Below are 23,475 nucleotides of genomic sequence, written 5' to 3'. Positions count from 1 at the left end.
CTCCCCCATATCTGTGTTACCATGCTGAAGACTTGTGGATCCAGTTTCCACTCGTGAGGGTCCATAAGATTTCTGCTTGGGTTGTCTGCCAGAGTATTTTGTTTTCCTGGCAGGAATTGTGCTTGAAGATGTACTTGGTAAGTCACGGCTGTGTCCCACAATGCCATGGCTAATCTGCAAAGGGGGTAGGAATGCGTACCCCCCTGCTTGTTTATGTACCACATAACCGTGGTGTTGTCCGTCTTTATCATTAGTTGTCCTGGATGAAGTAAGTCCTTGAAGGCTGTCAGGGTATTCTGAACAGCTAGTATCTCTTTCTGGTTGATATGCAGATGCATTTGCTTTGGGTTCCATATGCCCTGAATCCATCTCCTCGCCAGGTGGGCTTCCCCAAACAAGGTCTGAGGCATCTGTAGTTAGGGTTTTGTTGGCAGGGGGTAGAGTGAAAGACCGTCCCTTGTTTTGGTGACATGTCTCTGCCCACCAAAGAAACTCCTGTTGTAGGCAGGGAATGAGAGAATCATTGTTTCCAGACTGTGACAATGTTGACTCCATAAACTTTTTAGATACCATTGAAGTTTCCTCATATGCAGTCTTGCATATGGAATTAGTAGAATGCCGGATGCCATGAACCCCAAAGCCTGCAGAATTTGTCTTGCAGATAACTGGGTTTTTGTTGCCATCTGTTTGAAGTATATAGTCAGTTGCCTTTGTCTGGTGTAAGGTACACCATCTGGGCCTTTGTCTGGTGTAAGGTACGCCATCTGGGCAGTTGTATTCAAGCTTGCACCCAGGAATGTCATTTTTTGAGAGGTTACCAGTTGTGCTTTCTTTTCGTTTATTGTGTACCCTAGGCATGTTAGAAGCCTTTTTACAAACGCCAGATGTTGAAGAAGAATGTCCTTGTTTTCTGCTTGAATGAGACAGTCGTCCAAGTAAGGATAGATTTGTATGCTTCTTTGTCTGCAAAATGCAATTACTGGTGCCAGGCACTTTGTAAAGACCCTGGGAGCAGTAGACAAGCCAAAGGGCAGTGCAGAGAATTGGTAATGCATAAAACCTGCCTTGAAGCGGAGGTATCTTCTGCAGGATTCCCTTATTGGGATATGCATGTATGCCTCTTTTAAGTCTAGAGTCACTAACCAAGCGTTCTTGCCCAGCATGGGCAGTAGCTGTTGTAAAGTCAGCATTTTGAATTTTGGAATGTCCAAGAACGTGTTCAAAATTGATAAGTCCAGTATTGGACACCAGGTATTGTCTTTTCTGGGTACCAGGAACAGTCTTGAATAAAACCCTTGTCCTTTTTCCTGTTCTGGTACTGGTTGAATAGCCCCCATATCCATGAGGGACGTAACTTGTTTCTGAGCCTCTGCCCATTGATTTTGTGGCAGATCTGGCCAACAGTTTGGAATTGGCCAAGTATGGAAATGAAATCTGTACCCCTGGGATACTATGTTTAATACCCACTTGTCCTGGGTAATTAACTGCCAATTTTGAGGATGAAGTGCTAATTTTCTCCCCAAGGGGGCTGCCAAAAGATAAATGCTTGGTGATGGTAGAGGGAAATCATTGAGACTGCTTACTGTAGGGTTGTGCTTTGTTTCCTCCAGATTTGGAGGTAGAGGCACCCCATTGCTTTGACCTGTAAGAACCCTGTGATTGGTATCTAGAGCCTTTTGAGCACATGGATTTGCCTTGTGAGGCTCTGTTGAACACAGGCTGCACTTGTAAGAAATCTTTTACAGTTTGCATAGATTTAGCTTTATCTTCCATTTTCTTTAAAACCGCTTCTGCCTTATTAACAAACAAAGTATCATGCTATAAAGGTACATCCAACAATTTAACCTTAACATGATCAGGCAAATTTTGCTCCTTGAGCCAGGCATGCCTTCTAATCACAGATCCAGTAACTGCAGCCCTGCAAGAGGCCTCCAAGGAATCAAAACCACATTGCAAAGTATGCTTTCCAACCTGTTCTGCTGCATGCAATAATTCCTGTAATTCTTTATTTTCCACACAATCAGAAATCAACATAATTTTCTGTTTCAATAAGCCCATAACATGCTGTTGATATTTAAGCATATGAAACTGGCAGTTTAAGGCCCTAATTGCCACGGTTGCAGATGTATAAACCTTCTTTCCCCATCTATCCAGCGCCCTGGAATCTCTATCAGAGGGGGTAGGATTTTTGGCTGTAGAGGCCTTTACACCTTTGGGACCCTGTGAGATAGTTTCAGGATCAGCAGCAGGATTTTTGAATAAAAATTTGTGGGAGTCAGGAACCCTGTAACATTTGTCTGGCTTACTAGGAGCCAGAGGTAGGGAATCAGGAGCCATGCTCGATTCTGAAAACACATCATCAACAATGTCTAATACAGGAGGTATAGCCAAAGGCCTATGCTGAGGAAGAAGAAGGAAATCCCTAAGCCTCTTTTTTGATTCAGAGAAATCTTGACTCTCCCAATGAAAATGTTCCTTTAAAGTATGCAAGATTTCTCCAAAAGAATAATCCTCAGGAGGAGATGCAGATGGGATGGATTCTTCTGCATCTGAATCCTCATAGGGTGGTATAGAAAATTCCTGATCAGAAGATGAATCAGAAGAAATGGAAACCTGATCTGAAGATTCATAATCAGTGTCTTGCCTAGGCCTCTTAGCGGGGGGGGGGGGGGGTTTGGGAACCCCTGATCAAGGTAATTAAGTTCTCAGCCATTTTGATCATCTATTTTTTAGGCATAAGGCCCTCTGCACGTGGCTCATGCGTAATTTTTTTAGACTTAGAAGTTGTTTTTGAAGCTGGCGTTGGTTTTATATAGAAATGTTGAGGCCTGAAAACACCATCAGAAGCCGGTGCCTGCTCACTGGCTCCGAACCCATCCGAGGAGAGACATCCACGGGTACAATACTCTGAGAATCTTGCGGCATACTGGACTCCGCATGAGTCTCGGTAGAGGCCTGTGACTCAAAAGTAGTGGGTATCAGAGGCTGCTAAAGCGCCTCACTGAGTACTGGTGAACCGGCGACTGGCTTAGGAGAAGCTTCATTGGTTTTGGATCTCGACGGTCCATCTCTGTCTTTTTCTTTGCGTTTTTTGTGAACTCCGGTAATCGGACTGCTATCCGATGACATTTCAGGGTAATTAAATCTGGATCCAAAATATTTTGAAGCAAAAATATACCGATGCTTAATAGTCCGTTGGTTAAATCTAGCACAAAACCGACAGCAAGGCACGTTATGATCTGGACCTAGGCAAGGAATACAGTACAAATGAAAATCCTTGAGGTATTTGCTTCCCACAAGTAATGCAATTATTAACTTTTACGGACATCGGTAAGGAGCAAGAAAAATTTTCTCCAACGGGGTACTTAGCTTTAATTGAAGACTTCGGTTCTGAAAATCGAATGCGAAAATTTCAGGAGTCGGCCGACCGGCACTTGCAAACTGCTCCTGCTTCGGGCACTGTGCGGCAAGAAAGACTGAATAAAATGGCGTCGGCTGCATGTTTTATACCCCTGACGACCTGACATCATGGAAGAGGAGACAGCAACCGATGCAGGACCCAAGACTTTGATATTCAGGCCGACTGAGGGCAACCTGCCAGCAGATTACCCAAATGTAATGACTGCAACAGTGAAACACGAAGAACATCTTCAAAACATCCTTTTTGAATGCTCCCTTTGACAGGTTCACCCTGTTCAGGCTCAAGATTAAAGACACATTCATCAAAAGTAAACAGGATGGCAAAACCTTGTCTGCCATCATCCACTTTGTCACCCCTCAAATGAGTTTTTCCTAGAACCAAACTGGTGGAGAGAGGCTATGGTTCTGTAAGTCTCAGGGTTTTGCACTAGACAGTCCTAGAGACAGACTCCCCAAGGGCAGAGGGAGGAATAGCAATGGATTTCACCCTAGAGACAGAAGTAGTCCACAAAAATGAAAGGTTTGTACTTACCATAACATTAGGTCCATGTTGTCATCTTCCATCTGGGTCACCTTGTGTGTACTAGATCTGACTCTGCTGGCACTTCAGAATCTTTGGTCTTCGAGCTTTGCCTCCTCTACCTATAATACCCTGTCTTATCAGCATGTCCTCAGATAGAGTTTGCCCTATTTACGACTCTACAGTAGAGTTGTAAAATTTTAGACACTAGCCACATATATGGAAAACAAAGAAATGGCAGTGGGTATTATATGGGGCTCACCAAAAGAGAGCTGTGGGATTGGTCTGCCTACTCAGCCAGAAGTTCTAAAAACTAACAATTTGGTATTGGGCATGGAAGGATGTTCGGTGTAGGTGAATGGAATAAGACAACATGGATATATTGTTATGGTAAGAGCATACCTTTCGTATTGGAAGTTATTTTCCATCCATATCAATCTTGTGGGACAGGGTCCACAGCCAGTTAAAAAAAGAACAACGGTGGTCTTAGGAAGGAACATTCCACAATAATGTTGGAGACAAAGAATTATCTGGATGTAGGCTATATATGTAATTTATAATACATCACAAAAGTTTGTGTGTTAGACCAGGTAGCTGCCACACAGATGTCATCTATGGAAGCTCAAGCAAAAAGGCAACAGAGGTGACATCTGCTCCAGTAGAGTATAATCTAGGTTTGCTAGGTAAAGGAATTCCCTTTAGGAGTAAGCAAAGGAAATGCAGTATGAAAACCATCTGAATAGGGTCACATTTGAGAATGTTTCATTTTCTAAATCCTGATTGGGAAAACCTAAGAGCTGATTTGATTTTCTGAAATTCTTAGTTCTGTCCAAATAAAACCTCAATTGATGACAAATATCTAGACAGCATAGTAAACTACTCTTCTTTGTTACTGAAATATGGGAAGAAAATCGGTAGATGTACTGACTGATTCAAATTTGACTCGGAGGCCATCTTAAAGCAGAAAGGAAGGGATGGTTCTAGGAGTAACGCTATCCTTGTGGAAAATTAAATAAAGGGGGATGGAAGGCAGTACTTAAAGCCTGATTGCCCTCTTGCTGAACTTATGGCTATCAATAAAAGATTCTTCCAAGACTGGATTTTTAGAGACATGAAAGAATGCTCAAAGGGGAATGTTTAGTGAGAACTTGCAACAGTAAATGCATATCCCAGGGAGGAACTAGGTCTCATACAAGTAGTCTGAGTAAAAGGAACCTTTCAGGAAAGCTTTAGAAAGTTTTAAGGTTGCAACTGGCATGTTATCAGTGCCAATAAGGAAAACAGAGATGGTAGCCAATTGAAAATTAATAGTTAATTAGCTTAGACCAGAATTAAAAAGGTCCACCACAAAATCAAGAACAGCTGCCAAGGGGAAGAGGAAGTATCTAGACACTTGAAGCCCAAATAGAGAATGTTTTCCATTTAGCTGCATACACCTTCCTGGTGGAAGGCTGTTAGGAGGAGGAGAGAATGTGAATATCCCCTTTTTGGGATCTCTGACCATCATCGGAACTAGAGGACCCAAGTGGTGAATTTGAGGGACTGAAGGTTCAGATGAAGCTGACCAGAGTGGTGAGTAATCAAGCCCACAATGGGGCTAAGGACCCAGGGAGGGTGTAGTAGATGAGGCCACAGAAAGGGGAGCCAGACTAGTCTTAACCAAAATAGGGCCATGAGAATTACAGTCACTCTGCAACAGGCTGCCTTCTGAAGGAACTTTATTATCAATTGGGTTGGAAGGCAGGCATACAGAAGGCTCAAAGGCCAGATATGCAGTAGAGTATCCCACACTGACTGTCACTCTGGAGGGATCAAGGTGAAAAATATGCTGCACTTGATGTTAGAAGGGGATGCAAAAAGATCACAGCAGGGACAGCCCCCAGCGGCTGAATACTGGCCCCACTATCTCCAAGTTGAGGGACCACTTGTGAGCATGAGGATGTTCCAGCTCAAACTGTCTGCCAGAATGTTGAATTTCCCCAGGATGTACATTGCTGGCAGAAACTGCTGAATGGACATTACACATTGTCAGATCCTCATTGCCCCACAACACAGTGGGCATGAATGGGTTCCTCCTTGTTTATGTACTACACCACTATCAGACTCAATGGCAATCACACCCTTGGGGGAGAAGATCCTGATAGGCCTGCAACCCAAGAAGGACCACTCTCATCTCCAAGGCACTGATGTGAAGATTTACCTCTGACAGAGGCCAGGTATCATGGTCCATCTTCCCTTTGAAATAACCCCGTCCCAGGAGAGAAACATCCATAGGAACTATGGCCTGAGGATGAGTAAAAACAAATGGGTGACCCAGTGAAATGTGATGAGATTCCAGCCACCATGTAATGTGGTGATGGCGAATGCAGATCACATGGGCAGGGAAGTCCATGGGATGCCCATGACCTGATCATTGGACAGACAGTGTTTTCTGAAGTACTTGCATGTGGAATCTCACTAGAACTAGGCAAATGGATGCAGCCATCTGGGTGAGAAGTCATAGAAGTAGGGAAGCAGGAGGCCTCTGATATGATCAGAGAAGCTTGAAGTCAAAGAGATGTTAACCTTGAATGTGTTCATTTTGCAATTTGGTTGACCATATCCAGATGGCAACTGATCATCTGTTATCACCTGTAACTGGATCCAAGTTGTTTATTTTTTGTGTATTGTTGATCTCTTGTTGTACTTTATTGTAATGCCCAAGGATATATATAACTGGAGTAAGAAGTTTCTAGCTTTGATTGAGGTCACTTTCATGCATGCCATCAGGAGCCTGTCATCCAGACATGGGAAGACCTGAAAACCCTGCAGCCCATGCCAGGCTGCCACTACTGCCTTACTGTTGAACATCCTGGGAACTCTGATGAGATCAAAGGGAAGCACTCAAAACTGGTAGCGACTGGTCCTTAGCCAAAAGCACAAGAACCTCCTTGAGTGCCTCGCTATCTTTATGAAATAACAGGCATCCCTGTGTTCTGCTGAGCACATCCAGTCGTCCTTCCTCAACAAACGAAAAATGGACTGCACATGACCCATTATAACTTGATCTGTTTAACCTATTGATTCATATTGCTGAGATCCAAGAAGGATCTGAGGTCCTTGTTCTTTTTTGGTAGTAAAAATAATTTTGAGTAGATCCCAGTTCCTCTTTGATCTGGTCGGACGTCTGGGATGACTTGGTTGAAAAGCAGCTTCTTTATCTCTACAGCTGTTTACCTTCTCCAGTGAATTGTAATGATTTGAAAGGATCTTAGCATTTTCTATGGAATGAATAAAATGGGAACTGATGGCCTCCTAAGCATCATGGTAGAGAGCCAAGCACCCCCAACTGCCTCCAAGTCATGGTAGTCAGACAGCCCTACAGGAGTGCTGGAAGGTCTTACCAGAAAAGGGTTCCAGTACCATCAGCAGCATGAGACAGAAGCCTCATGGCTACATATGGTATAGACTGCATAGTGAGCAACTGTGCTTCTAGGGCTGCTTGGGAATTTTGAGGCTGCAGAGTCCCCATCATCTTTGACACCTCAGAAATCAAGATCCTTTGAAGTCTTGTCAAATGAGCTAGATAACTCATTGCACACAAAGTAAATGTGGTTGAAGTGTTGGTGCACTTTCCAAGACAGAACAATGCCAGAGGATCCCTGTTTGGGGGAATGAACCATGGAACTCTATTCCAGATGTCCTTCTTAGTAGCTGCATCAACCACAATGGCATCTACAGCTGGAACCTTATTCCAAAATGTTCTGAAATGGGACAAGAACCATATTGGGATTTCATGGAATTGGCTCCACCACAACTGGTTCCCTCTAAGCCCTCCAGGATACCTGGTTATTGAGGGCATCTGGAGATGGGAGAACCACCTAAGGCATGGATGGGCCCACACCAATGGCCTCAAGAAATACAGACTCCTCAGGGGAGGAGGCTTTGGTAGCCCACCCTCATGTTGTTTCATCAATTTCATTAAGCTGCTGAAGGGGGCATTCGGGTACCCTTTCCCTTTATCAAGTTCAGCATCTTGTGTGTGTGACTCCTCTGATGAGTCTAAATGCTTCCTTTTACATTTGTTCATCATATGGACCACCTGGGGAAGAAAGGGTACAGAATACTGAAGGTGCAGGGGGGCCTCCATATTGAGGGATGTCTCAAGTATTAAAAATGCAGGCTGTCCAACAGCAAACTGACAAGAATCTGAAAAAACAGATGGAGAAAGGGATGAGGATGAATCTGACCTGGATACTGGGGCTCAGAGCAAGAGAGGATCCTCTCAATGATGTAAAGAGCAGGCACAGAGGCTGGATGGCATGACTAGGCCTCCCTCTGATCCAAAGACCTGAGAGAGAAATCAAAGCCCTGGGTCGGCATGGTCAGATATGACCTTGAGATTGGAGCTTAACTTTCTTAGGCCAAAGCCTCCAGCAGAAGGGACTACTCCAAAACCCTAATAATCAAGCCTGACCTGGGGTCATCAACCCCCAACACCTCAGTTCTGAGATATACTCAGCTCCAACAAGGCCAGAGTCGAGAACATCAAGGATGGAGTCAGTATCTGATGCAGCTAAGCTGACGGCACTGGCATAGGGGAAAGCAACTGAATGACTGGACCTGTGAGCCCCAGCACTAAAGGATGGGCTGAGGGAGGAATTGTAAAGGCTAAAGCCAAAGCCTCCACAGTTTCAAGCCTAGGACCTGAGATGGACCGAAGGATCCCTAGGGTCCATGTAGACCTGTAGAATAGAACACATCAGTTGAAACACATCTGAAGTCCTAAAGCACCTGACTTGGCAAACCTCGATGAAGCAATGGATGCTGGCCTCAGTACCTTAACAGGTGGATCTGTGACCATTATCTAAAAGGTGGAAGCCTGGATCTAAATAGGGGAAAGTTATGGGGAAAACTTGGACAAGATAATGGAAAGGAAGTGAGAGTGAAGCCTGGCTGAGGAAGAAGGAGCGGTCAATAGGAAGAGACTAGTAATACTCAGTGTTGGAGAGCTCAATGACTTGGAGCCCAGAAATATAGTTTCTGGTGGTCAGTGCCAGTGTGACACTGAAGGCATAGTTTTTGGTCAGAGCCAAGGGCCTGTGGATCTTCATATCTGGCTAATCCTCAGTAGGGGAAGAGGAACTTTTGTGATGGTCCAAAGACTGTGCTAGATACAAAGAGGGTGACAGTCTCCCTTTGTCCTTGTATTTTTCTTCTTTCTTTTCGCCTGACTTCTTGGATGAGGGGGGAGATGAACAGAGGTAGTGGTAGTTGAAGGAAGAAGCAAGCCCTTTTATCAGTCAGGGCTCCAGGGTGAAAGGCAGAGAAAGTCTGGCACTCCACATCCAGGCATGCTGTACCTAAGCAGTACACACACTTATCATGGCCGTTTTGTGATAGCAGTTTGTGCCTGCACTCTTCTCACTTCTTAAACCTAGCTGCAGCTTATTTGCCATGACAAGAACACATCTAAAGCAGGAAATCAAAGACTAACACCAAAAATGAATACACATTAATATTAACTGTAACAACAACAATAGTAACACCTTAGAAAACTGATCTCTAAGACAGAAATTAAGGCATTTTTTTTTTTACACATTATTTCAACAAGAGAAAAAGAGCAGCACACCTGCTAAGACAAACACTAACAACTCTGCATGACTATACAAATGCTAACCTAAACTGTAACGCTAATAAAAAAAAACAGTAGTGAAAAGCTATCTAAATATTCTATCTGGTAGAATAGGCAAGAATGGATGAATAATAATAGTGAAAAACTTGACTTAACTATATAGATTTTCCTGGACCACATCTGACAGCAAACAAGATCTGAGGAGATGCTGTTACGGCAGTGCATTATGGGCAGAGGAGGGAGAGCAGAACAACTGAAGATTCTCAGGTACCAGCATCAGATCTGGCATATCCACAGGTTGTGATGGATGGAAAAGACAACATCGGATCCAGGGGTTTCAAAGCTCATCTGACAATGAAACCCTTCCTCTGCTACTTAAAGGTTGCCTGACTGCTACACTCTGCAGGCAGTCAGAGGGGCCTCTCTTTGCAACCCCCATGCCTGCTGGCCATCACCCACAATTCACAAGAGCAAAGAGCAGCAACCAGAAATTCTGTTATTCCCTTTATTTGCTCAACAAAAGTGTCACAAAAAAGCTATCCGATGTAGCAGCCCAGAGAGGAAGACAGCAGCTCAAGAAGTCATAAAACTGCTGGACAAGCAAGTCATCCAAGAGGCCCCACCACACCAGCAAGGGTCTGCAGTCTGCTAGAGATTCTTTTTGTTTCCAAATAAAACAGATGACATTAGGCCCATCTTGGGCCTCAGCCACCTAAACTAGATTGTGAAAAAGATAACCTTCCAGGTCGTCACAGATCAGTCCATTTTACCTCTTCTGTGAAAGAATGACTATATGTGCCTGGTGGACCTGTGAGAGGTCTACTATGACATAAAAATAGCTAAGCAATCCAGGAAGTTCCTTTGCATTCAACTGGGAGACAGTCACTTTCAATTCAGAGCACTGTCGTTTGGTCTCAGTGCCATCCCATCTTCCCCAGGTGTTCACCATATCCGCTGCAGTGACTGCAGCATATCTCAGACTTCAGGGGTTTCGACTGTTCTATTTAGATGACTAGATCATAACTGCTACCATGAGTAATCTGCTAATTCAAGCCAGAGAGACTCTGCTCCAGTTATGCTTTCATCTAGGAATTACGATCAACCTGGAGAAGTCCAAATTAAAACCAGTCTAGATGACAAAAATTTACAGGATGTCATAGATAGCCAAACATCTGAAATCAAGATTAGTCACTCTGTGTCAGCAAGTTTCCCTGGCCCTGTCTCACCAAAATTCCACAGCGAGATCCATCCTACATCTTTTGGGTTATATATTAGTATCCGTCACCACTGTTCCTCACACCAGATTCAACATTACAGTGTTACAGTGGACTTTCTCAGTAGAATGGTATATTCTTCACCATTCCTGTGATCTTTCCAGTAAGACCTATGGAGATCTGCTGACAACATACTCAGTGGTGCCTAAATTCTCTAGGTCGCACCTTTGTTTTTTCTTCCTCAACAGCCATGGTATCTATGAATGCTTCCATTCTGGGTGGGAGACATTTCTATGGAAAGCCTGTCCAAGGAAAATGGTCTTCAACAGAGGCCAATTTTTACATCAAAAGTTTTGGAGATAAAGGCAGTCCTCCTAGCATTGCAGGCCTTCTGGGACTCCCTTCTGATGGGTGTGATCACTGTACAGACGAGACAATATGTAGGTGATCTGGTACATCAACAATGCAAAACTTGTTTGCACTTTCTATGTTGGGAGGCCATGAAGGTTGGGCAGTGGGCAAGGTCATCCTAGCTTTTTCTGATTGTAATGCATCCTGGGTAAGACCAGTGTACTAGCTGACAAGTTGAGCAAGTCCATTCTTCTGCTGCATGAATGGTCTCACAATCAAACAGTGGCTTCCATTGCTTTCAGCTGCTGAGGCCAACCCTACGGTGATCTGTTTGCCGCCCTGCCCAATACCAAATACACAGCTACTTTTCCACAGTTCCCTAGGTGGGGCAGTCCCTGAGGGACACTAGTATGCATTTGGAGTCTGGATCTCATTTATGCTTATACTCTGACTCCCATCATAACCAAATTTATGCAGAATTTAGCCTTGTGCAAGGAGAAGGTGATCCTCATCACCCCTTTTAGCCTCGACAGATATGGTTCCTCTTCCCATGGCTTTATCTGGGTACTGGACCCTCTTTAAGATTTGATCTCTCACCTATTGGGCAAGCCTCATCCAGACATCAAACCTCTCAAGCTGACCACTTGGTTTCTCCACTTCCAGTGATGGCCAGAAGTTCCAGGATTTCATCCACTGTGACTTCCATCTTGTCAATCTCAAAAAACATTTGCCTGGAAAGTTTGTAGAAGCGAGTGGTACAGATTTTCCATCTGGTCTGGATCCTTTCTCAGCTTCTTGATTATCAATTCCAGATCTTCTAGCAGATCTTTTTCATGCAGGAGCTAGCTACTCCACCATCAAAGTTCAGCTGGCAGCTATCTTGATTCTTCATGCTGATGAAGACCATACTTCTACTGCATCATTAAAACTGTCCAAGACCTTTTTGTGGGGTGCCTTTCTCTTTTAAGGGACCCTGTTCCACTTTGTGATTTTACTATTTTAATACAGGCTTTAACAAAATCCCCTTTTTGAACTTGCAACTACTACAGAATTGAAGTTCCTTTCTTGGAAAACATTTCTTTTCTGGTGGCAATTACCATAGCAGGGAGGATCTCTGAACTCCAAGTCTTGTCATGCAATCCACCAAATTTAGTTTTTCACAAAGCTAGAACTTCTCTCTGAACAAATCCTAACTTCCTTCTCAAAGCTGCTTCTGACTTTGCTCTGATTGAGGGATTAATCTCCCAGTTTTTATCCCCAGTTTGTCAAACAAGGGTGATGCATCTCTTACATCTGCTATATGTTCATGATAAATTATGCTTCTATTTACATCACAGCAAGGACATCAGAAAATGAGTATAGCCTTTTTCCCTACTTTTCTAAAGTTAAATTGAGAACTAGTGACTCCAAGGATACCCTGTGTAGGTGATAGACCAAATGCATTATCGTTTGTCTACAGAGCCAAGGGACTACCTTACAAACTTACAGCTCATTCAACTAGTGCTTTTGCAACCTCTACAGCTTTCTTTGTGAGAGTCTCAGTAGATGATATCTGTGCTGCAGTTACGTGATTTACAGTGCATGCACCTGTCTCATTACAAGCTGGACCTGCAGTCTAGGTACAGAGCTTTATTTGGCATCACCATCCTCTGGAATATCCTTCCATCAGGCCTCCCAGGATTTATGGTAGCTGTTGAGATGGTTGGAAAAGATAAGATATGAAAGTTATATACTTACTATAACACTAGATCTGTGCTATCTTCTTTTATCCATCTCAACTTCTCCCACTGTCTGTCTCCCTGCCAAATTGTCAGTATTTTGGGCTCTCAATTGACTATACTGGACCTGACCTGGAGGCTTGTCTTACTTACAGTTTGGGACTGTTTCATTGACATTTCAGGCCCTTTGGTATAGGCAGGCAGGCAGACAAGTTTGATTTGAGGAACTGTAAGGGTGGATGGGAATTATGGGTAGGCGGAAGTGCATCAGCCTAGGATCCAAAAGTCTGAAACTTGCTAAAATTGGATGTGGTCAATTCTGGTATATCCAACAGTTTTGGCAGACAGAAGAAGACAATATGGATGTAGCATTATGGTAAGTACATAACCGTCATTTTGCAGTAATGACTATAGTGTGCGTTATGGGTTTCTTGCACCTTTGCTTTTATATGTGATTTATTTGATTTCCTTCTGGCATCCTACTTAAATGATACTTTTATTTACCACAGTATAATTGTACTATAATGCCACTTACTTTGTCAGAGCAAGTTAGCTCTTAGTTGAATCCCTCTATTGACCAACCATTCCTTGTGCGCTTTCTCCCAGGTTCCCCTATTAGACTCACAACCCCTTCCTTCTTTCTCTAAATATTGTAGCTCATTGTTTTTGGTTTTATGTTTCCAGGTATATCATCTGTAGTTCTGTGTGTATGTCATGCAAATTCCTCAGAGTGAATCTGAAAGGAGAAACAGATGGTAATAGTGGTGGTGGTCCAGTTGGGCCTTCAGAAAGGCCTCAAAGTAAGAACTAGCAAGTGAGTCTTTCATAGACTATTCCCTTCCTTGGACCTTAAAAAACATACTGCTATATCTGGCATTGGCTGTCTACCAAAGTTGTTCAATCTCTGCTGTAAGAGTGGCTACAGTTCACCACAGGATGCCTGTGATGCAGTAAGAGACGCAGTATAACACCGCCCTCGGAGGACAGTGCTGATGTCCACTACTCCCCAGCTGAAACAGTGACTTTTAGATCTTTTAAAACTAGATTAGACAATTCAGGCAGACAGACATGGACAATGACTCCTAAGAGAAGTAAGCAGGTGTTCTGGGCCTGTAATGACTTTGATATTTAACTTCTGTACATAAGCACCTGTGTTCATTGTTATACCTCCAGACTGTAGGCATATTGTGACAGCACGTTAGTTGGCCCTATCTAGTAGCTCTCTTCTTTTTCCATGACTGTTCTGCTGCTTCCACTTGGTAACCAATCATGCCTCTCTCTGTACACCAGATCAATCCTTTAAATTCTTGTATTTCATCACTAGATTTCCTTATAAGGTAGTAGGGTCAAAATCTATGCATCCTGCTTTTTCTATTAAACAAATCCAAAACAATTTCTATCACCCGGGCCATTCAAATGTCACTCTCAGCATATTGCATTAGGGTAACATTTTAAAAGTCCCTTAGGCTACTTCAGTGTTTAGACATCTCTTTAAAATTCTTAAATTTGAAGCAAAAAGGGGGATTTCATTGATTCTCTGATTACCTGCTTCTTCCATTCTAGGGTTCAAGGGATATGGAACCTGTCCTGGCACTCAGTGGGTGCAATGCTTAGCAACTTCATCATGAATGAGAACAGGAACCAGTCCACCACAGGGTGAACACACTCATAATGTAACTTGTATTTTCCTCATTAATAAAATGCTGAGAAAATGTTGGCACCAAGTAAAATTATATGCTGCTAATGATTAAAAAAAATGCATGCTGTTTGCACTTACCGATCCTACCAAAATCTGGAGTGTCATTTCCCCGAGTCCGGCACCTGTCACCAACACAGTTGTCCCACAACCTAAAAAAAAAAGTGAAACGTGGGTAACAAACTATAAACAATAGTGATCACTGACATTTAACAGCTGGTGTAGTTCTTTCTGACAGGGGAAAATGTGCAATCAAGGGTTTGTAATAAGAAAATGAAAAGTTAGAAGTTCTGATCTAACCTAGGTCAAAAGAAAGACATGTAATGCATTCACATTCAGTGGAGTATGATGTTTTTAAATAAGCTGATAAACAGTAAGCCAACTTGAATCCCCTAATAGTTATAATATCCTAACCTCAAAATGCTGCGAGTCTGAGGAATAAATCGATGGAGCAGGGATAGGAATACCCTGAAGATAGGGAACACAGGTAAAATTCAACCCTGTTTAGAAAGGTATGTGACACAGAACCACAGTATGCAATAGTTTTTTTTTTTTTGAATGCAGGTAATGCAAGTTGGGCTACCTCATTAAAATCAATGAGCAGCTATCTTTACCAAAACGCCATCACCACGGCTGAAGTTAAATACCGCTGCTCTTGGCATTTCTTGCATAAGGAGGTGAGCTGATTTGACAGTCCAAAAGTTTAAATTAAACTCTTATTTTAGTGCAAATGTCTTGCTGGTACTGTACAAACACATTTGTGTGAAAGTCTACTTTGAAAACAATGGAGAAAACACTTCACAACTCAAGATCTAATACTGTAGAGGCTGAGGAAGTAAATGGTCCCTGTATAAAAGTACATATCTAATTTATGTGAACCAGAACTGTAGCAAGGTTATCTGGTGTTCTGTGCAGTTGCCCAATCTAGCACCTTCTCAACTCTTAAGTTGATGAGAAAAAAAACCACAGAAATGCGCCAAGTGCCGCATATCACCTTTCACCTAGACAAGCTGCGCCCTTTTCCCCACCCCAGCTACACTGATATTGTATGCTATTGGTATAGTCCCAGTATAACATGCACGATTTATGCAAATTTACATATTATAAAAAAAAATATATATATATATATATATATATATATATATATATATATATATATAAATCCATTCCTTTGGCAGAAAGTGCATAATATCGAGCATCTGTAATGCAGACACAAGAGATGGTATAGCTATATGCTCGCAGAATGCCAGCATTACTTAGTGAAAAGTCACGGTACATCAAGGATTGAGAATTTGCCCTTTCCCAGATGTTGTATGATCTAGGAATTGGTATATGTGTGTGTGTGTGTGTATATATATATATATATATATATATATATATATATATAAAATACATACACACACACTCACAAGTAGCAGGGGGTATGGAGGGCTTGCCTCCTACAAAAAAAAAAAAAAATTTATATATATATATATATATATATTTTTTTTTTTTTTTGGAGGGGGGCTCCCCCTTCTGTTTTGACATTCAGACTTTACAGATCAATCAATTTAGACTCAGTTCTGTGCATTTTCAAGTATAGGTAGTACACTCGTGTGTGTATGTGTGTGTGTGAGAGAGAGAGAGATCTATGTACTGGCTGAGTTGCTGGCTTAGTTGTTAGTGTAAATAAAATTAAAGAAATAAATACCCATTTGTTAAACAGGTAGGCCCCACTGGACCCACAGTCCATTTTCAATGGCGACCGGAAGCTATGTCTGGTTATGTAACTTGCTCAAGGTCGACAGTAGGGAAATGAGGGCTGATGAAATCAAACCTTGTATCACAGGAACTACATCTCATCACAGCTTTAACCCACTGCACCAACTGCCAGATAAATAGCGTGCAATAAAAAGTATAAGAATGGTGGTAATGGAATAAGGAGTTTTCCATACTCTTTACTGTTGTGTTATGGAGGTGTGGGAGTGGCTTGCCCTGCAAAAACACTCCTGTTTTTTTCAATACGTTTCATAGTTTTCCTCCTTTTTAGATTAAATGGTTTAGGTATAATGAAATGTTGAATTAGTGAAATTTGACGTTTCAGTGTAGGGTGAACCAGTGCTGTCTGTGCAAAAAGGGAGTCACCAACAAGATTTTTGTACAGTCCCCTTCTTGATCTTTGAAGGACCTTGGAAAGAAGAGGAAGGGGGGGCATAAAGGAACATTCTCTTCTGAGGGAGCTATATGGCATCCACATTCCAAGCCTGAGGACTTGGGACTCTGGAACAGAATTGAGAGATTTGCCTGTTGGGGAGGCAGCTATCCACTTGAGGACTATCCCACTGATGAGCTATGTCCAGAAATGCATCTATGTGAATCATGCATTTGTGAGGCTGTGTTCTGGACCTTTTGAGAAAATCTGCCTCAAGGTTGTGCTCTGAAGGTATGTAGACTGCCTGTAGTTTCATCTGCAGATTGAGGTTTCCATTGCGTGAAGGGCTAGTCTGCAAAGAAGGTAAGACCTCGTGCCCCCTTACTTGTTGATGTACCACATGACTATGGTGTTTTCTGTAATAAATCTTTAAGGGACCTGGCATCTAGAGAAAGTGGAATGCTTGAAGCACCAAAATGAGAGCTTATTTCCTAGATGCTGATGTGATCTGCCCTCTGCTGAGGGGACCAAAAGCCCTGAACTTTCAGAGTGCCTGAAGTGGCTCCCCACCACAGCTTCTAGGCATCCATGAATACTTCTTGAGATGGCAGAGGAGCTTGAAAAAGAACACCTGGATTGAGAGATACCTGTTGAACCCACCAGTGAAACTCCAGTTTGAGACAGGGGAGCAGAAGAACTAGATATTCTAGTGGGTGGCAGTGTTGAAGCCACACAGATTTTAGATACCATAGAAACTTCCTCATATGAAGCCTGATCTAGAGAAGCATGGGGATGATAGAGGCCAAGACCCCCAGTGCCCTGAGAAACTCCCTGGCTGGGAGACAGGACAGATGAAGCAGAGAAAGAAAACAGTTCACGAAAGACAAAACCTTGGAGGCAGGAAGAGAAGCTTGCATTGGAATTGTTTGAAACCCACAGCCTAGAAAAATATGATCCTGAGATGGAGTCATCATTGACTTCTGAAGGCTGAGAGCGAACCCCAAGCTGTGTAATAGAAGATGGGTAAAGTGAAGATCCAGCAACAGCTTGGCTTGGGATAGGGTCTGAAGCAAGAGGTTATCCAGATAGGGAAATAGCTGAATGCCTGCAAAAAGCAATGAATGGAGCTATGCATTTTATGAACCCCCTTGGAGAAAACCCAAAGGACAATGAAGTGAACTAAAATGGGAGGAAGAAAGAGAGAAATGCAAACATTTCCTAAATAGAAGGTGTATATGAATATGAAGATAAGCAACCTTCAGATCCAGGGAAACCTGAAAAGCCTGGGGGGAACAACAGATGAATAAGTCTGAAGAAAAAGCTTATAGAAGGATGGCACCTTGAAAAAAGTGTTCAGAAACGAAAGATCCAGGACAGGTCTCCAAGACCCCTCTTTCCTGGGGACTAGAAACATCCTGGAGTAATACACTGAATCTCTTTCAGTCTTTAGAACCAGATGAATGGTACCCTGGTCCAACTGACCCTTCGACATCCCTGGAAAATGAGGAAGCTGTTCTGCAGGATGTTGAGGGATACCAGAAAAGATGGGGTTTTCCAGACCATAAATTCACCCTGCTTGATGATGGACAATAAGTACCCAAGAATCTGAGACTATGTTTGCCAAACTAGGAGAGACTGAGAAAGCTTGAGGGACAAGGGAACTTGGCTAAAAGGGAGAGCGGTCAAATTGTTAGATGGATGCAGACTTTTCAGGAAAGATTGCTGATCGAGTAGGCTTATCAGACATATTGCAGGTAAGAGCCTTCTTATATCTTGGAAGAATGTCTGAAGCAAGTCTACACAAAAAGGCAGTTTTTGTACGATAGTTCCTCTGGAACTTGGAAATGAGAAAAACCAAGATGTGCTTCAAATCTTTCATGACCTTGCCCTGATCCTGCAAAGGTTTAAAGAGCTCTGCCACAGCACTGCCAAAAAAATTTTGATTATCCTGATGCGGATGCAAATGTTTTGCCTTAATATTTATTTTACATTTGTTAACCAGGATTGTCTGACTGAACAAAAGCCCTTTTTCAGCAGAGACCCGAGGAGAAAAGCTCCAAAGCATAGTAAAAAAAAATATATATATATAACCATTACAAACAAAGTTAACATTATAATCATTCACAATAAAATTTATAGAACAGTTATCATATATATGCAGTTACAATTATCTATAAAAATGTTACAAAGAATATTACAGCAGAAAAAAAAAATGAAGTAGACTAGTTTAAGTTGTAAATGTTTTAGTACAGAGAAGAAATGACGGTAAGACAGAGGAAGTTAGGTTTGTTATTTAGTGAAGGTATATTCAAGGGGGCTGAGAACAGGTAAAAATCCAGTGACTTTTTAAGTACTCTTTAGTGGCTAGTTTGAATGCTTTAGGATGTGAAAGTGATCTAACTTCTTGTGAGAGTTTGTTCCAAGCAATAGAGGGATGGTAGCTGTATGTAATGACTCCTATTTTGGACTTGGGCTTGTAAATTTGTAAAAGGTCTTGGATGGAGCTTATGGTGGGAGATTATGGTGCCTAGTGCTGGACAGTAGGATGGTGAATAAATAACGGAGTGTATAATTTGGAGCTGAGAGAGGAGTAAGAGGTGTGGTACTTTGAGCCAGTTTACATGTTTGAGAGAGATACAGTGGTGAGATTTGTAGGTTTGTTGTGCAGCAAATCTGGCTATTTTCTGATAGGTTGATTTGAGTTTGCTAAGTAAGGTGGAGTTAAGATTTGAGAGTATTTGGGAGAATTATGTTAGGCATGGCAAAAGATAAGCATATGTGACTGTAGTTCTAGATTCAGGGGTTAGGAATTTTTTTTTATTTCTGTAGAGAAGTCCTAGTTTTTGATGGGTTTTCCTGATACAGTTATTCATATGGAGGTCAAATTTTAGCTGATCATCAATGGTTACACCAAGGAGTTTAGTACTTGAGTCAGCAACTATGAGAGTGTGATTTTGTGATTTTATTTGAAAAGTAGATTTGATATGAGTAACATTTTTGGGGAGAAAGAGTAAGAGTATGTTTTTTTGGGGATTAAGGATGAGATGGATTATTGGTAAGCCAGGTTTCAACAGAGTTGAAAGAAGACTGGTAGCTGTTAGACTTTCAGAGGGTGAGTTAGCAATGGTGATAACTGTGGAGTCTGCATATTGGACTAATGAGGATTGTGGACAAGAGGAGTAGAGTGAGTTGGTGAAAATATTGAAAAGTAGTGGTCCAAGGATAGATCCTTGGGGAACACCCATTTTCACTGGAAGGGCAGATGATAGTGAGGAGTGCCATCTTACTGATTGCTGTCGGTCACTGAGACAGCTGGAGAACCATGCTATTGTTGTAGTAGAGAAGTTGAGATCAGAGTTTATTCAGTAGCAGAGGATGTGAGACAGCGTCGAAGGCTTTTGAGAGGTCAAGGAATAAACATGAGATAAGTTTAAGATTATCTCTAGCTATAGAAATGGTGTTGAGAAAGGAAAGTAGAGCTGTAGTGAGTCGGAAACTGTGCTGAGTGGTAGTGAAAAGTGTGCCCTGTATAAGATATTGCATTATTTGTGTATATATACATTTTTCTAAGACTTTAGACAGAGGGGAGAGGGTAGCTATTGGTCTGAAGTTTGAGAGTTCTGTGGAATTGCCACCTTTGTGAATAGGTATGGTATAGAATTGTTTCCAGATAGCAGGTACTTTAGCTTCAGAGATGGAACGGTTGATTAAGATAGATATTGGCAAAGCAATAGAGGGAGCAGCAATCTGAAGAAAGTAAGATGGGATACTGTCAACCGAAACAGAGCATGGTTTTAGTTTGGAAAGAAGGGTTTTGATGTAAGCAGTAGAGACTGCTTTAAGGAAAAAAGAGTTTGCAGAGTTAGCTGTGGGTGGATGTTCCAAGCAATTTGGAACATTGCTACTGGAGTATTTTGTATTAGGATTGAAACGTTTGGCTATTGACTCAATGAAATAAGCATTGAAGGTGTTAGCAGTCTTTTTGGGAGATTTGTCAGGAGATGGATTAGGTAAAGTAGGATTACCAGGATGAAGTATTTGGTTTATGGCATTCCAGAACTTTTTTGGATCTGATTTTAGGGCAGCTGGAGGGTTATAGCAGAAATCTTTTTTATCTTTATCAATACATTTTTTGTCTTATTTCTCAGTTCTTTATACTTTTGCAGATCTGCTGGTAGTTTAGTTTGGGTCCAAGTTTTCCAGGCTCGGTGTCTGGCTGTCATGAGACTGTGAGTATTCTTAGCCAAGGGGATATAGTAGCTTTTATCCTTAATTTCCGGAATGGGGCTAGTGAGTTTAAGATATTTAAGAAGGTTGAGTTAAAAGCTTGAACTGCTTCATCAAGTGGGAGCTGGGTGAGGAAGTTCCAATTTATTCCGAGTAAGAGATTATTAAAGGTTTCTGGGTTGAATCTGAATAATTTATGACAGGTTATGTATCTATGTGGTTTAGCTAAGTGGGAGGTATATCTGAGTACCTTTATTGGAGAGTGGTCACTCAGGGAGTCAGAGTGTTTCAGGACTATGGTATTTTGAGGGATTTGAGACAAGAATCCAGTCAATGAGTGTACTTGTAGAGTGAGTGTTATTGGTAGGAGTAGGCTGGGAGATAAGTTGTGAAAAGCCATATAGATTTATATGGTATGTTGAGTTAGGACTGGTGAGCGTCTCTCAATTTATGTTCACATCCCGGATGATTTCATTAGGGAAGTTGCAGGAGAGGTAGGAGAGAATGGTTTCCAATAAGGGAATGTTGTCCCCTGGTGGAATGTAGATAGATACAACAGTAATAGTAGTATAGTCATTGAGCTTAAGGTTTGCTACCAGTAATTCTGCAGGAGAAAAGGAAGATATAGACAGCTTTGGGTATATAAAAGTGAGGTTGTTGGAGTATACAATTGCAATCCCTCCTCCTTTTTTATTAGGACGATCGAGCCATATTATATTATATCCAGGAGGGAGTATGTTTGCATCTAGGTTTTGTGGTTTTAAGCCATGTTTCTGTGAGAGAAATAATTTCTGGGTTTTGAGCAGATATTCAAGCATGAAGTTGGCTAACTTTATTAAGCATGCTTTGAGTGTTTAGAGAGTAAAAGGAGATTTGTTTGTTTTTTTTTTTTTTTTGGTAAATTACTTGTGGTTGATAAGGTATTGTGAGGAGTGGTAGAGTTAGGACTGGGTCCTGGGTTAGGGTGGATATCACCTGCTGGGAGTAGTGAAATAGGATAGTAGTTAGGTTTGATAGTTATTAGGTAGCATTTAGTGTATTTTGATTTATTTGTAGATATTATGGAATGGGAGAGGGGGATTTTTATTTTGGGGCGTTGTACATTCATGGGGAGGATGTATGCAGATATGAGTTTGTTGGTTGTTGGGTATAGGAGAAGTTATAGTTGTGTGTATGGGTAGGGGTATAATGATAAGGGGTTAATACTGTTAGTGAGAATGTTAGAGCATGGAGGAGACATAGTGATAGCAGTATTGCAGTGGAGAGGAGTGGTGTATGCATGGTGATTACTGGGAGAAGAAAGATATAATAAAAGGTGGTATGGACCAGGAAAGAAAGTTAAAGTTAGAGGAGGAAAGTATAGGTAAGCAAGATTATGTGTAGTTAGTTGAAGGAGTGTGGTGCGATAGATGAAGATGTAGATAGAAAACAGGAAGGGGAGGGTTTGATTATAGGAGGGGAAATGGTGAATAAGTATAAAGGAAATGATATGGGGGTGGGTGGGAATGGGGGTGGGAGAACAGTGAAGTGAGCCTGAGCGTATAGATGGCGAACAGAGCGGTGCTACACCTGAGGCAGAGAAAGTGCCATTCCAAAGGAGACAATGTGTAAGCTGAGATCTTGAGTTTTAGTCAGGATAAGTAAAAATCAGAGTCAATTAATCTTTAAATGTCCGAGTTCTTTTATAGTTATTGTTAGTCTGACTCTAATTTTTGGGAAGTGTTTTTGAATTTTACCCTGAAATTCTTAAAAGGATATAAAATTAAAGCTGGGGTTAGTTACAGATGAAACAGGAGAGGTAATGAAATGCTATTTTATAGATTTGAGTATTTCTCAAAAGAAAATAGACTTTAGTTTGGAGGGGGGGCACTAACCGGAGAGTACTATACAGCTGTTTCTTCCTGGTGATGTACTCATCGGTACAGTGATTTGATTAAGGAACTATACAGCAAATTGTGCTAATACACTCACTAACATTTAAGTTAATGCAGGTAAGGTATTTTACTGTCTAGACACTTGGATGTTAAGCGTCTACATTAGTGTTTAGTCTCTTTAGTTGCAGGACAGGTGTTTGTGGATGCCCAGTGCTCAAGAGAGAAGTTTGAAATTTCCACTGCTTGATATGGGGGGCAGAGACCTGCTTGACCTGATGGTGGTTTGGATTACTGAAAGAAAAATAGAAGAAAAATGTAAGAGAGCATTAGGTTAAGGCAGCACATACAGTGTTGTAGTTTTTTTGACTTTTCATGGTTAGGGGTCGCCACAGCAGAACTCCGGTCCGCTAATGATTGGCAGTTTTTTTTTTTCTTATGGTGTCGAGTTGCCAGCCCGATGCCCAACCTTCAAAAAAGGCACGCCCATTCAAAGCATGTCTTTCGAACGCCCACTCGACCATGGGAGAGGATATGCAGACTCCACACAGAAGGCACTCCCAACCCAAGCCGAGAATCGAACGGGAGAACCTCTTGCTATGAGGCAACAATGCTACCGCTGTACCACCGCAGAAGTACTTGACCAGTGAGATTGGACATGGTTTAGCAATAGTAAATAACAAAAATATCAGGTAATGGTTATTCCTGCTTCA

At 41.9% G+C, this 23,475-nt stretch overlaps 1 protein-coding gene across 1 annotated transcript in view; it reads right to left on the bottom strand.

The window, feature by feature from the left end:
• MFSD4A (major facilitator superfamily domain containing 4A) overlaps positions 1–23,475 on the bottom strand; it is a 1,221,833-nt gene that overhangs the window by 119,360 nt on the left and 1,078,998 nt on the right. The window contains exon 8 of the mRNA XM_044076823.1: positions 14,615–14,685. Coding sequence (XP_043932758.1) covers positions 14,615–14,685 — 71 coding nt within the window. The remainder of the gene's footprint in view (positions 1–14,614; positions 14,686–23,475) is intronic.

The sequence above is a fragment of the Protopterus annectens genome, chromosome 7.part0 (genome assembly GCF_019279795.1).
Source record: "Protopterus annectens isolate FY-2018-M chromosome 7.part0, PAN1.0, whole genome shotgun sequence".
Taxonomy (NCBI): domain Eukaryota; kingdom Metazoa; phylum Chordata; order Ceratodontiformes; family Protopteridae; genus Protopterus; species Protopterus annectens.
Note: the sequence above shows the minus strand (reverse complement) of the source record. Positions and strands in the feature narration are given on the sequence as shown.